At 47.2% G+C, this 15,536-nt stretch overlaps 1 protein-coding gene across 1 annotated transcript in view; it reads left to right on the top strand.

Annotated features, from left to right (window-relative positions):
• The window catches only part of ZNHIT6 (zinc finger HIT-type containing 6), a 93,189-nt gene extending 87,841 nt beyond the window's left edge, over positions 1-5,348 (top strand). Inside the window, exon 10 of the mRNA XM_038745297.1 lies at positions 4,806-5,348. Coding sequence (XP_038601225.1) covers positions 4,806-4,891 — 86 coding nt within the window. The 3' untranslated portion in view covers positions 4,892-5,348. The remainder of the gene's footprint in view (positions 1-4,805) is intronic.
• The last annotated feature ends 10,188 nt before the right edge of the window (positions 5,349-15,536 follow it).

Below are 15,536 nucleotides of genomic sequence, written 5' to 3'. Positions count from 1 at the left end.
AGCTGGGTTCTAATCCTGGCTCCGCCACCTGTCCGCCGTGTGACCCTGGGCGAGTCATTTCGCTTCCGTCCCCTCCTCTGTAAAGTGGGGATTGACTGTGACCCCACGTGGGTCAGGGACTGCGTCCAACATAATGGGCTTGTACCCACCTAGTAAGTGCTTAACGGATGCCATAGAAAAATAAAAATAAATACCTTTGATTCTTTCATTCACAGACACATTCCCCGCCCACAGCGAGCTTACTACAGCGTAGAGGATGATGGTTGATGACGTCGGTGCTTATTCATTCATTCGTTCATTCATTCAATCGTATTTATTGAGCGCTTACTGTGTGCAGAGCACTGGACTAAGCGCTTGGGAAGTACAAGTTGTCCATATATAGAGACGGTCCCTACCCAACAGCGGGCTCACAGTCTAGAAGCAATGGGCACTTTTCATTTGATTTTTAAACAGAACACAATTATCACAGCGGCTCACAGTCTAGAAAGGGGGAGACGGACAACAAAATAAAACATGTAGACAGGTGTCAAAGTCGTCAGAATTAAAATAGAATTAAATTAATATTAATTTAATAGAATTAAATGGAATTAAACCTATAAAATAATAATAATAATGAGGCTCTATAGCTTAGGGGTGAGAGCACTGGTCTCGTAAACCAGGAGTCGTGAGTTCGTGTCTCACTAGGTCCTCTCCCATGACTTCTTTTAGACTGTGAGCCCACTGTTGGGTAGGGACTGTCTCTATGTGTTGCCAACTTGTACTTCCCAAGTGCTTAGTACAGTGCTCTGCACACAGCAAGCGCTCAATAAATACGATTGATGATGATAATGATGGCATTTATTAAGCGCTTACTGTGTGCAAAGCACTGTTCTGAGTGCTGGGGAGGTAACAAGGTGATCAGGTTGTCCCATGGGGGGCTCACAGTCTTCATCCCCGTTTTCCAGATGAGGGAACTGAGGCCCAGAAAAGTGAAGTGACTTGTCCAAAGTCACACAGCTGACAAGTGGCAGAGCTGGGATTTGAACCCATGACCTCTGGCTCCAAAGCCCGTGCTCTTTCCACTGAGCCACAAGTAGAATAGTTAATATTTACAAGTCAAATACACAGAGTAATAAATCTGTACAAACATATATACAAGTGTTGTGGCATCCCCATTTTCCAGATGAGGGAACTGAGGCCCAGAGAAGTGAAGTGACTTGCCCAAAGTCACACAGCTGACAAGTGGCAGAGCCGGGATTTGAACCCATGACCTCTGACTCCAAAGCCCGGACTCTTTCCACTGAGCCACAAATAGAATAGTAAATATTTACAAGTCAAATAAATAAAGTAGTAAATCTGTACAAATACATATACAAGTGCTGTGGGGAGGGGAAGGAGGTAGGGCGTGGCTCAGTGGAAAGAGCCTGGGCTTTGGAGTGAGAGGTCATGGGTTCAAATCCCGGCTCTGCCAATTGTCAGCTGTGTGACTTTGGGCAAGTCACTTCACTTCTCTGGGCCTCAGTTCCCTCATCTGGAAAACGGGGATTAAGACTGAGAGCCCCATGTGGGACCATTCTGATTACCTTGTATCCCCCCAGCGCTTAGAACAGTGCTTGGCACATAGTAAGCACTTAACAAGTACCAACATTGTTATTATTAGGGCGGGGGGTGGGGAAGAGGAGAGGAAAAAGGGGGCTCAGTGCGGAGGGAAATATGGAGCCGAGACTTCCCCGAGCTGCCCCGGATTCACCTGGCCCACATCCTTCCACATGCTTCCACATGCTAGAGAAGCAGCGTGGCTTAGTGGCAAGAACCCGGGCTTGGGAGTCAGCAAGGTCGAGGGTTCTAATCCCGCTGTGTGACTTCGGCCAAATCACTTCACTCCTCTGTTCCTCAGTTTCCTCATCGGTAGAAAGGGGGATTAAGACTGTGTGCCCCATGTGGGACAACCTGATCACCTTGTATCTACCCCAGGACTTCGAACGGTGCTTGGCACGTAGTAAGCGCTTAACAAATACCATCATCATTATTGTTGTTATTATCCTACCTCTGTCCCGGAATGCCCTCCCTCCTCAAATCTGCCAGACAATCACTCTCCCCCTTCTTTAGAGCCCCGCTGAAGGCGCACCTCCTCCAAGAGGCCTTCCCAGACTGAGCGCCGCTTTTCCTTTTCTCCCCTTCCCTTCCATGTCTCCCTGATTTCTAGACTGTGAGCCCACTGTTGGGTAGGGACCATCTCTATATGTTGCCAACTTGTACTTTCCAAACGCTTAGTACACTGCTCTGCACACAGTAAGCGCTCAACAAATACCTCTCCCCCCTCCTCCCCATCCCCCCACCTTACCTCCTTCCCCTCCCCACAGCACCTGTATATATGTATATGTGTTTGTATGTATTTATTACTCTATTTTATTTGTACATGTTTATTCTATTTATTTTATCTTGTTAACATGTTCTGTTTTGTTCTCTGTCTCCCCCTTCTAGACTGTGAACCCACTGTTGGGTCGGGACCGTCTCTATATGTTGCCAACTTGGACTTCCCAAGTGCTTAGTACAGTGCTCTGCACACTGTAAGCGCTCAATAAATACGATTGAATGAATGATTTGCCCCCTTTGCTCTTCCCCCTCCCCGCCCCGTAGCCACTTATGTATATATCTGTAACTTTATATTAACCAATCAATCAATCAATCGTATTTATTGAGCACCTACTGTGTGCAGAGCACTGTACTAAGCGCTTGGAAAGTACAAGTTGGCAACTTAACAAGTACAAGTACAAGTTAACGTCTGTTTACTCATACCGATGTCTGTCTCCCCGCCCCCCGCCATACTGTGAGTTCGTAGTGGGCAGGGATTGTCTCTCTTTATTGCTGTATTGTACTTTCCAAGCACTTCGTACAGTGCTCTGCACACAGTAAGTGCTCAATAAATACGATGGAATGAATGAATGAAGAGCAGGGGCCGGCAGCGGGGACTGCCACCTTTCCCTGCCAGGCAGGTCTTTGCAAATCAGCTCAGCGCTGCAGGCACAGATTGACAGCAGGACATTAAGGACTGTCTCTATATGTTGCCAACTTGTACTTCCCAAGCGCTTAGTACAGTGCTCTGCACACAGTAAGCGCTCAATAAATACGATTGATTGATTGATTGATTAGGGACCATTTTAACGTGGAGATGGCCCCTTCTCCAGTAGACTGGTCTAGGTGTTTAGACTTCTCCGCTTTAAATGAATCCCAGAATTCGTGCCGGTGGCCCTGAGACGGGCACTTGGGAGGCCTAAAGAGGCCGGTCATTTTCTCTGGACCCTCTTTAGAATTCCTCCTCTCGTCTAAAACAAACCGTGAGCTTGTCGGTCTCGAGTTCGCTGTACAAGGTGTCTCTCTTCAGTTTCACCCTGGCTAGTTTAGCGGGGGCAAATGCGCTTCTGGGCTGGGATCCAGTGGCTTTCACACTTTGTTGTTGTTACGATGTTTATGAAGGTCACGCGTTGTCATAATTTTCTCTTGGAAATTCTGCATTTACCGAGGGGCCCTATCAAAGCAACGGGCAATTTGTTTCTTCTTTGTAATCAAGAGGAAAAAAAAACTAACCACCGAAAGGGACATTAGTCGAATACAGCGTGGCCCTACCAGCCTCTCAGGGCGTATAGCGAATGAAAAACAACTGAACAAAGAAATAGTTTGGGTTTTTATGTTGTGCTCCTTTGGCCCTCTTTGGCAGAAGCAAAGAGTCTTAAGTGTGTGTTTAGTAATAGTGTACCACATTTTGTCCTGATAAAGCAAGCCAGGAAAATAGACTGAGGCCAATTAAAAAGAGAAGCTGGAAAACCTCATGAGAGAGAGAGGGAGGGAACGAACGTACGGACATTACATGGAAATGTGCTCAACCAAACCACCGTGCAAAAAGGCAGGAGTGCCGTTAACCCGAAAACCTCCCTAACAAAACCCCAACCTCTTTATCCCATTAGCAGAACGCGGGATTCGGTCGGTTGTATTTGTTGAGCGCTTACTACTAAGCACTTGGGAAGGAGGAGTTGGCAACATACAGAGACGGTCCCTACCCAACAACGGGCTCACAAATTCAAGTCAAAAACCTGGATGTTCGAAAATAGGGAAAATGCCACAGAACCACAGCCCCTCCAGGGCGCTTCCCTTAAGTTGAGCATCCTCCTGTGACATCACCGGGACAACAATCTGGAGGACAAATTGCCTAGACCGTGTCCTCTCCCCTACCCAGAACTCAACAACAGACGGTTTTTTCCCTCCTCCCTGTCTCTGCTGCTGGTTCTAAAGCCGCAGAATCATCGGCCGCTGGGCTCCTCAACCTAATTCTGTTCGTGTGGGGCGAGGTTGGGCGTCACCCAACTGCCACTGGCCGAATTTTTAGTGAAAAAGCGCTTAGTAAGTGCTCAGTACACAGTAAGCACTCAATAAATACGGTTGAATCAATGAATGAAAGGAGTTGGACAACTTAGGGGCTAAGCACGCTCTCGACAAACCCTTCTTTAGGTTTCACTGAACTTCTTCTGTAAGGGAGAAGGAATAAGTCATGGAAACATTTATTCCAACCGTAGTTCAGGGTTCGATATAATAATAGCAATGTGCTCAATCGTAACCGCAGTCCGAAGTGAAAGCGCTCCACGTAGTCAGAAAGGATGTTACCTCACAGAATAATTGCCGCTTGCGGACCCCGGCCGGTCGACTGTGGGCAAACCGTGAATCCCAGCCGCCGGGCTCCGCTAAGCCCAGGACATCGGAGACCAAGCGACCGGCCAGGCTAAACCAGAAGCAGTAAAAGCACTTAACTGTGTCTGTGCTTGTTTTTCCAGAAAGAAGCAGATGCGATGCAAGCTGTAGCACTGAGAATCCGGCGCTTTCTTCCGAGGAAGAGGGCGAAATTCGCAAGTATTCCTGAAAACTACCCGTTAGCTGACCTCGATGGGGAGCCAGAAGGCAGCCGGTGTTCGGATGTGCGTCCTTTCACCTTCAACTCCGGAAACATCTTCAACGCAAGAACATTTTATTCCCAGTCGACGGTTCTTGAGAAATATGATCGGCAGGGTCCTCGGTCACGATGGTCATCGTAACTTACTCTTCCCGACACCAGATCTCTTATTAATCTCTACCCCTCAAAGTGCTTAATGTAACGCACTGGAAATAACAATCTGGTCCTTCTTAGGATCTTTTCAGAAAGACAGAATGAGTCCCAACGGTCACCCGAAACCCCTACGACTTGGTATCTTGCCCAGAGGGATCACTTGGCGTGAGGAATCCAGCCTCGCACGGGTTGGCCTGGAGAGGATTTCTTGCTTGCCTGCATCAATCTAGAGGACAAATGGCTGACAGAACCGCCTGTTCAGCACCCAATAAGCCCATTAAGTACCTGATGATCAAGATGATGAAATGAAATCATTTTAGAAGGTCGGGAATAGCAGCAGCTAATGCATATGACGAGTCATGAATGCCCATTTGATTACTACCCCAGACCTTGCTTCCGAATTACAGGGACTCTCTCTTGGGTATTTTACCCCAGCCTCTTTGCTTACCTGAGAGGGGTGTTGGACTCCTTGGGGAAGTCCCATGCATATTTCTATATGTGAATGTGAAAGTCTTAAGTCATCTCTACAGGCCTTAACATTATACTTGTGCCTTCCTTCATTTTACTAGCATTTCTAGCATTCCAAATGATTCTGTCAATTAAAAAAAATGGTTATCTCCCTATTGCATCCGCAAGCTTAGTTCTTTAGACAGTGAGTGGGAAGGAGGTTTCTGGCCCCAGGAATCCTGAGTCAGTCAGTGCAGAGCGCTGTGACTGATACTGGAAAAGTATACGGAGGTGGGAATTCATTCATTCATTCATTCATTCAATCGTATTTATTGAGCGCTTACTGTGTGCAGAGCACTGTACTTAGAACACAGTCTCTGTCCCTCAAGGGGCTTAAAGTCTGAAAATGTAAGGAGGAAAAAGGACTGGTGAAAGATGCAGGAGGAGAAATTGAACAAGAAAACACTTAAATGTCCGTCTCCCCCTCTAGACTGTAAGCTCGTTGTGGGCAGGGACTGTGTCTGCTAACTCTGTTGTATTGTACTCTCCCAAGCACGTTGTGCAGTGCTTTGCACGTAGTAGGTGCTTCACTGGATTAAAGCAGCATTCCTGACGAGGATAAATACACACAGTAAAAATGAGGGTAGGGTAGGAAGGGGAGCAGAATTTCCAGCCCCTTGAGGTTTGGGGTCAAAGGCACAACTGTAGCCATGGCAACCGCTACAGCAGTCACCGGTCTTTCCACGGTTTTGTGGAGGCCTCGTGCTACGGGTACTTTTCCCTTTCCCGTCAGGATGGTGGAAGGGAGGATGGGATCGAAGCGTCCCGATCGGCGGCATGGGTTGGCGCAGATTCCTGGGAGACCAGGGTGACAGGCGGGTTCAGGGAACGCCGAGGGCTCTCAGTGGCAGCTTAGCCCGTCGGGAGCTTGGACGGCAGGGAGGGAAGGCAGCCGCGTTCCCAAGTGGATTTGCTTGGCCGCGCTGAAGTGGGACTAGGGACCTTTGCGGCCCTCCCTTAGAGGGTGATGGGACTGTTTCACTGCCAACTGTCTGGCCCTTCCAGCTGGGTTGGGTGAGGAGAGGGAGGGGGAAAGAAAATTCCAGCAAAACTAGTGTGGAGCCACATCTACGGAGCATCCAGGTGGAAGGAGGAAGAGGAAAGACATACTCATCAGCACAAGGACTTTGCGGAGCTAAGAGAAACAACCTCTTTCCTGCTGAGGTTCGTAAGCCCACCCCCCTCACAGTTGCTGTACCCCAAATTTGCTTGAGTCTCATTGATCTCCTGTACCTCCTCTTCTCCAAACTTTTTCTCTCTTTTTTTCTTTTTTTTTTTTTGACTTCATTGTTTAGCCATTGCTCTGGGTAGGGAATGTGTCTGTTGTACCCTCCCAAGCGCTTAGGACGGTACTCTGCACACGGTAAGCATTTAAGAAATCCGATTGAATGAATGAATGAATGTACTGTTGTACTCTCCCAATAATAATAGTAATAAGAATAATGAAAGCATTTATTAAGGCTTACTATGTGCAAAGCACTGTTCTAAGCGCTGGGGAGGTTATAAAGTGATCAGGTTGGCCCCCCGGGGGGCTCACGGTCTTAATCCCCATTTTACAGATGAGGTAACTGAGGCCCAGAGAAGTGACTTGCCCAAAGTCACACAGCTGACAGTTGGCAGAGCCGGAATTAGAACCCACAACCTCTGACTCCAAAGCTCGGGCTCTTTCCACTGAGCCACACTGCTTCTCTAGCTTCTCTTCTTCTAAGTGCACTTAGTGCGGTATTCTGCACTACCCAACAACAGGCTCACAGTGTAGAACGGGGAGACAGACAACAAAGCAAAACATGTAGACAGGTGTCGAAATCGTCAGTATAAATAGAATTATAGCTATATGCACATCATTAACAAAATAAATAGAATAGTAAATGTGTACAAGTAAAATAGAGTAATGTGTACAAGTAAAATAGAGTAATAAATCTGTACAAATATATGCAAGTGCTATGGAGAGGGTGTCACATGCTAAGCGCTTAGTACAGTGCTCTGCACACAGTAAGCGCTCAATAAATACGATTGAATGAACGAATCCGGGGACGGGTTCATTCAGTAATCGAAGCAGCGAAAGAGAGTGAGAGAGGCCGGGGACGGAATGCCTGAGTTTTATATAAAATTTATTCCGCCGGGCAAATTGAATTATTTAGTTGTTTAGGCGCAGTGGATTGAGCTTCCCTTTCGGGAGGAATGTAATCAATTGGCAGTATTCGAGCTTCCCTAACGGGAGGAAGACAAAATAAATTACAGATAGGCATGGGGCTGAGAATGTGGTGACTATCAAGGTCCTTGAGGGTCCAAGTGTAATGCAAAGGTGACACTAGGGAGAAGGAAGAGGGAAAGTCTTCGCCTTCTAGAGTGTGAGCCCGCTGTTGGGTAGGGACCATCTCTATATGTTGCCAACTTGTACTTCCTAAGCGCTTAGTACAGTGCTCTGCACATAGTAAGCACTTAATAAATACGATTGATTGATTGAAAGTAAGGACTGGAGTGGGGTCAGTAAGGAGGCTGATGCCGTAAGTAGGCTGAGGCAGGCCATGACAAGTGCATGGAACAGCATAGTAGCATTTTGGATGAAGAGGAAAGGGCAGATTTTAACATTGTTATAAAGGTAGAGCTGACAGATTTGTGACATCAAATATATAGGTTGCGTGAGATAATAATAATGGCATTTATTAAGCACTTACTATATGCAAAGCACTGTTCTAAGCGCTGGGGGTGGATCCAAGGTAATCAGGTTGTCATCATCATCATTAATCGTATTTATTGAGCGCTTACTATGTGCAGAGCACTGTACTAAGCGCTTGGGAAGTACAAATTGGCAACATATAGAGACAGTCCCTACCCAACAGTGGGCTCACAGTCTAAAAGGTTGTCCCACGGAGGGGCTCACAGGCTTCATCCCCTGTGCGACTTTGGGCAAGTCACTTAACTTCTCTGTGCCTCAGTTCCCTCACCTGTAAAATGGGGATTAAGATTGTGAGCCCCACATGGGACAACCTGGTCCCCTTGTATCCTCCCCAGCACTTAGAACTAGTGCTTTGCACATAGTAAGTGCTTAACAAATACCAAAACTATTATTATTATCCCCATTTTACAGATGAGGGAACTGAGGCCTGGAGATGTGGAGTGACTTGCCCAAAGTCACACAGCTGACAAGTGGAGCTGGGATTTGAACCCATGACCTCTGACTCCAAAGCCCGGGCTCTTTCCACTGAGCGAAGGTTACAGGCTTGTGAGATGGAGAATTGTAGTGCTGTCTACAGTGATGGGAAAGTCAAGGACTGTCTCTATATGTTGCCAATTTGTACTTCCCAAGCGCTTAGTACAGTGCTCTGCACACAGTAAGCGCTCAATAAATACGATTGATGATGAAGAGAAGCAGCGTGGGTCAGTGGAAAGAGCCCGGGCTTTGGAGTCAGACATCATGGGTTCAAATTCTGGCTCCCCACTTGTCAGCTGGGTGACTTTGGGCAAGTCACTTCACTTCTCTGGGCCTCCGTTACCTCATCTGTAAAATGGGGATGAAGACTGTGAGCCCCCCGTGGGACAACCTGATCACTTTGTAACCTCCCCAGCGCTTAGAACAGTGCTTTGCACATAGTAAGTGCTCAATAAATGCCATTATTATTAAGGGGAGACAGGGTTTGTTTGGGAAGATAAGTTCTGTTTTGGACGTGTTTAATTTGAAGGGTCGGCGAGACATTTAAGTAGAGATATCCTGACGGCGGGGGGAATGTGAAGCTGCAGAGAAGGAAAGAGGCGAGGGCTGGATTGGGGAATCATCCGCATAAAGGTGGTAGATGAAGCTGTGGGAGCCAGTGAGTTCTCCAAGGGAGTGAGTGTAGGAGGAGAATAGAAGGGAGATGGGGGTGAGAGGCAGAGGAGGAGCCCGTGAGAGAGACGGGAGAAGAGAGATTGGAGGAGAACCAGAACCAGAAGAGGACAGTGTTAGTGTCAGTGGAGCCAAGGTTAGATCATGCTTCCAGGAGGAGAGGGTGGTCCACGGTATCGAAGGCAGCCGAGAGGCCTAGGAGGATTAGGGTGGACTAGACCCTATCAGATTTGGCAAGAAATTCATTGATGACTTTAGAAAGGGCAGTTTCCATGAAGTGAAGGGACTGGAAGCCAGATTGGAGGGAGTCAGGGAGGGAACTGGAGGCAGCGTTGGATGTGATCAACTCGCTTAAGTAGTTGGGAGAGGAATGCCAGGAGAGAGATGGGCCGATAACTGGAGGGAGTTGGAGGGAGCGAGCTCTTAGGTCAAGGGAGGGTATTTTTAGGATAGGAGATACTTTAGCATGTTTGAGAGCAGTGGGGAAGATGCTATGGGAAAGTGAAAGGTTGAAGATGATGATCAGGACCTCCTCACTGCCTCGTTCTCGCCTGTCCCGCCGTCGACCCCCGACCCACGTCCTGCCCCTGGCCTGGAATGCCCTCCCTCCGCACATCCGCCAAGCTAGCTCTCTTCCTCCTTCAAAGCCCTACTGACAGCTCCCCTCCTCCAGGAGGCCTTCCCAGACTGAGCCCCCCATTCCTCTCCCCCTCCCCCTCCCTTCGCCCTACCTCCTTCCCCTCCCCACAGCACCTGTATATATGTTTGTACAGATTTATTACTCTATTTTACTTGTACCTATTTACTATTCTATTTATCTTATTTTGTTAATATGTGTTGCTTTGTCGTCTGTCTCCCCCTTCTAGACTGTGAGCCCGCTGTTGGGTAGGGACAGTCTCTATGTGTTGCCGACTTGTACTTCCCAAGCACTTAATTTACTATCCTATTTATTTTATTTTGTTAATATGTGTTGCTTTGTCGTCTGTCTCCCCCTTCTAGACTGTGAGCCCGCTGTTGGGTAGGGACCGTCTCTATATGTTGCCGACTTGTACTTCCCAAGCACTTAATTTACTCTTCTATTTATTTTTTTTTGTTCATATGTGTTGCTTTGTCGTCTGTCTCCCCCTTTTAGACAGTGAGCCCGCTGTTGGGTAGGGACCATCTCTAGATGTTGCCGACTTGTACTTCCCAAGCGCTTAGTATGGTGCTCTGCCCACAGTAAGCGCTCAATAAATACGACTGAATGGATGAAAAAGAAGGGAGGGCATCGGAAGCTCAAGAGGAGGGAGTAGATTTCAAGAGGAGAAAGATCTCTTGAGATCCTGTTGGGACAGATGGGAAAGTCAAGGAAGGGGCTGGAGGAAGGAGGGACTGGAGAGGAGATGGGGAGATTTTAGAGAGATCATTCCTCATGGTTTCACTTTTGTCAATAAAGTATTTAGCCAGGTCATTAGGGGCAAGAAGAGGTGGAGGGGGTGAGAAGCAGCATGGCGTAGTGGCTAGACCACAGACTTATGATGGCATTTGTTAAGCGCTTACTATGTGCAAAGCACTGTTCTAAGCGCTGGAGGCATACAAGGTGATCAGATTGTCCCACATGGGGCTCACAGTCTTCATCCCCATTTTACAGTTGAGGGAACTGAGGCACAGAGAAGTGATTTGCCCAAAGTCACACAGCTGACAATTGGCAGAGCTGGGATTTGAGCCCCCGACCTCTGACTCCAAAGCCCGGGCTCTATCCACTGAGCCACGCTGCATCTGCTGACTTGGGAGGCAGAAGGCCATGGGCTCTAATTCCGGCTCCGCCGCTTGTCTGCTGTGTGACCTTGGGGAAGTCACTTCACTTCTGTGGACCTCAGTTACCTCATCTGCAAAATGGGGATCGAGACTGTGAGCCCCACTGGGGACAGGGACTGTGTCCAACCCAATTTGCTTGTGTCCACCCCAGCGCTTAGTACAGTGCCTGGCACATAGGGAGTGCTTAACAAATACCACAATTATTATTAGGGGGTTTGAGGAGATAGTTAAATGTCTGGAACAACTGGTGCGGACAGTGTGTATGGGAATCAATGAGGATTGTCAGGTGAGGAGGACAACATTGAAGGAGATGAGGATAATTCACGGTGGGATGAGGTCAGTCTGATGTCTGGATTTCCACTAAGCAGCATTCCCCGGCTCATTCATTCATTCAATCGTATTTATTGAGCGCTTACTGTGCGCAGAGCACTGTACTACACGCTTGGGAAGTACAAGTCGGCAACATATAGAGATGGTCACTACACAACAATGGGCTCACAGTCTAGAAGATGCGCAGTTGCGGAGGAGGATGATCCAGGCCTGCGCCTTATTGGTACAAAATCGACAAAGGGACAGGGGAGCGAGGGAGTTGAATTCAATGGAGCGGGAAGTGTTGAGGGCGTAGATTTATGCGTCAAGAGAAAGTAGTTCAGGTAAGGAGGCCAAATGCGGTATGATGAGTTTAGAAAATTAGAGGGGTTCAAAAGATCGGCGGTCCCTGAGGGAGAATGGCCCAGCTTTGTGGGGATCGGGTGTGGGAGAGGAGGTTGTGGTTGGATAGAGGGACTTCACGGTTGATGAGGGTAGAGATGATACCGTCTTTTAAACGGTACCGTCTTTTAGACTGTGAGCCCACTGTTGGGTAGGGACTGTCTCTATATGTTGCCAATTTGTACTTCCCAAGCGCTTAGCACAGTGCTCTGCACATAGTAAGCGCTCAATAAATACGATTGATGATGATACCGTGACTACTGAAGATGAGATTGTGTGTCCAAATTGGCGAGTGGGCGAGGTGCAGCAGGGAGCTGGGGGGTCAGCGGGCTTGAGTGGGAGGAAGCGAGCGGCCGAAGGGTGGGCAACAGGGGAGGTAGTGTCATGAGGGGCAAGTCGTGTTTCGGTGATGGCAGGGAGAAGCAGTGACTGAGTCAGGAACAGGTTAAGGATGAAGGGGAACTTCCCCATGATAGAGAGGGGCTTCCACCCGATGGGGCTGTGGGCTGGGGGTGGGTTGAAATGGGGGGACCGTGTACCATAGGGAGAGGTCGGTTGGGAGTGAAGTGACAAGGGACCAGGCTGGGGGTGGTGGGGGAAGGAAGGAGTTGGGAAAGAAAGATAGGGATGGGAGAGAAAGACAGGAGCAAGTCACCCTGATTTGCACTCTTTATTCATCCCCCCTCCCAGCCCCACAGCACTTATCTACATAGCCATTATTTATTTATTTATTTATTTATTTATTTATTTATTTATTTATTTATTTATTTATTTATTTATTTATTTATTTATCTATCTATTTTATTTATTTAGAAGCAACGTGGCTCAGTGGAAAGATCCCGGGCTTGGGAGTCAGAGGTCATGGGTTTAAATCCCGGCTCCGCCACTTGTCAGCTGTGTGACTTTGGGCAATTCACTTCACTTCTCTGGGCCTCAGTTACCTCATCTGTAAAAGTGGGATTAAGATTGTGAACCCTATGTAGGACAACCTGATTACCCTGTATTACCCCCCACCCCAGCTCTTAGAACAGTGCTTGGCACGTTGTAAGTGCTTAACAAATACCATTATTATTATTATTATTATTATTATTATTATTATTATTATTATTATTATTATTATTATTATTAGAGAAGCACCATGGCTTAGTGGAAAGAGCCCAGGCTTGGGCGTCAGAGGTCGGGTCGTGGTTTCTAATCCCGGCTCCACCACTTGTCAGCTGTGTGAAGCTGGGCAAGTCATTTAACTTCTCTGTGCCTCAGTTACCTCATTTGTAAAATGGGGATGGAAACTGTGAGCCCCATGTGGGACAACCTAATTGCCTTGTATCTACTCCAGTGCTTTAGAACAGTGCGTGACGCATAGTAAGTGCTTAACAAATACCAACATTATTATTATTTCTAGACTGTGAGCCCGCTGTTGGGTAGGGGCCATCTCTATATGTTGCCAAATTGTACTTCCCAAGCGCTTAGTACAGTGCTCTGCACACAGTAAGTGCTCAGTAAATATGAATGAATTATCATTATTTATTTATATTCATGTCCGTCTCTCTTCTAGACTTTAAGCTCATTGTGGGCAGGGAATGTGTCTGTTTATTGTTCTATTGTACTCTCCCAGGCGCTTAGTATAGTGCACACAGTAAGCGCTCAATAAATAGCAGTGTGGCTCATTATTTATTTATTTATTTATTCATCTATTTACTTAATTAGAAGCAACGTGGCTCAGTGGAAAGAGCCCAGGCTTGGGAGTCAGAAGTCATGGGTTTAAATTCCGGCTGCGCCACTTGTCAGCTCTGTGACTTTGGGCAAGTCACTTCACTTCTCTGGGCCTCAGTTCCCTCATCTGTACAATGGGGATGAAGACTGTGAGCCCACCCGTGGGACAACCTGATCACCTTGTAAACTCCCCAGCGCTTAGAACAGTGCTTTGCACATAGTAAGCGCTTAACAAGTGCCATCATCATCAAATACAATTGACTGTCTCGGGGAGAGGAGAGAGTTTGGCACAAGGTGGGGTGGAGTTGGATGGAAGGGGATAGAGTGGGAGCCAGGAAGAAGGATGGATCGATGGATTGATGGCAGGGATGGATTGATTAGAGGGAGGAGATTAATGGGATGTAGCCTCCGCCTCCCTGGATCTAAATCTGGTTTAAAGTCGAGATGAATCAGCCCCTTCCTCACCCTGCCCATCCCAGGGTCTCTGCCAGGGTGGGAGGGAGTGGATGAGCAGAGGGTGAGTCTGAGCCCGCTGTTGGGTAGGGACCGTCTCTATATGTTGCCAACTTGTACTTCCCAAGCGCTTAGTACAGTGCTCTGCACACAGTAAGCGCTCAATAAATACCATTGAATGAAGGAATGAATGAATGGAGAGGCAGTCTAGGAAATGGGAGGGTCACCCAGTCGGGCAAGTGCTAAGGGAGAAAGAAGCACATTCGTTCTGGCCACTAGTTTTTTTTTTTTTTTTTTTTTTTCAAAATTCATTCATTCATTCCTCCAATCAATCATATTTATTAAGCACTTACTGTGTGCAGAGCACTGTACTAAGCGCCCGGGAAAGTACAATACAACAGTAAAGAGTGACGATCCCTGCCCACAGTGAGGCTCACAGCCTGGAGGTGGGGAGACAGACAGCAATACAATTAGACAGCAGAGGTGGACGGGCATCCACTGGAGATTTTCGAGGAGGGGAGTGACATGTCCTGAACGTTTCTGTAGAAAGATAATCTGGGCAGCAGAGTGAAGTATGGACTGGAGTGGGGAGAGGCAGAAGGTTGGGAGGTCAGAAAGGAGGCTGAGGCAGTAATCTAGGCAGGATAGGATGAGTGACTATTGTTGAGAAGCAGCATGGCTCAGTTGAAAGACCACGGGCTTTGGAGTCAGAGGTCATGGGTTCAAATCCCAGCTCCGCCACTTGTCAGCTGTGTGACTTTGGGCAAATCATTTAGCTTCTCTGTGCCTCAGTGACCTCATCTGTAAAATGGGGATGAAGACTGTAAGCCCCCCGTGAGACAACCTGATCACCTTGTAACCTCCCCAGCGCTTAGAACAGTGCTTTGCACGTATTAAGCGCTCAATAAATGCCATCATCATTATTATTATTATTATTATTATTAACGTGGTAGTGGTTTGGATGGAGAGGAAAGGGTGGATTTTAGTGATGTTAAATCAGCTGCCACGTTAGATCACAGGCCTGGGAATCAGGGTTCCCAGGGGTTCTAATCTCAGCACTGCTAACTTGCCTGCTCCGTGTCCTTGGGTACGTCACTTAACCTGAGCAAGTCACGACTTGTATCTGTAATTCATTTATATATCCGTCATTTATTTATTTATTTATTTATTTATTTATTTATTTATTTATTGTTTATATTATGTCTACCTCCCCCTCTAGACTGTAAGCTCCTTGTGGGCAGGGAACGTGTCTATCAAGTCTGTTGTATTGCACTCTCCCAAGTGCTTAGTACGGTGTCTGAACACGAGAAGTGCTCAATAAATACCTCTGATTGATAAGTTCCATTGATTGATTTTCCTGTGGATCAAGGAGTAGAGCAGTTGCCCTTTAATAATAGTAATAATAATGGTATTAATGATAATATTAATATATAATATATTAATTAATATGTTATA

This window comes from Tachyglossus aculeatus, chromosome 4 (assembly GCF_015852505.1).
Source record: "Tachyglossus aculeatus isolate mTacAcu1 chromosome 4, mTacAcu1.pri, whole genome shotgun sequence".
Classification (NCBI taxonomy): domain Eukaryota; kingdom Metazoa; phylum Chordata; class Mammalia; order Monotremata; family Tachyglossidae; genus Tachyglossus; species Tachyglossus aculeatus.
This window is presented reverse-complemented; position numbering and strand designations above follow the sequence as displayed.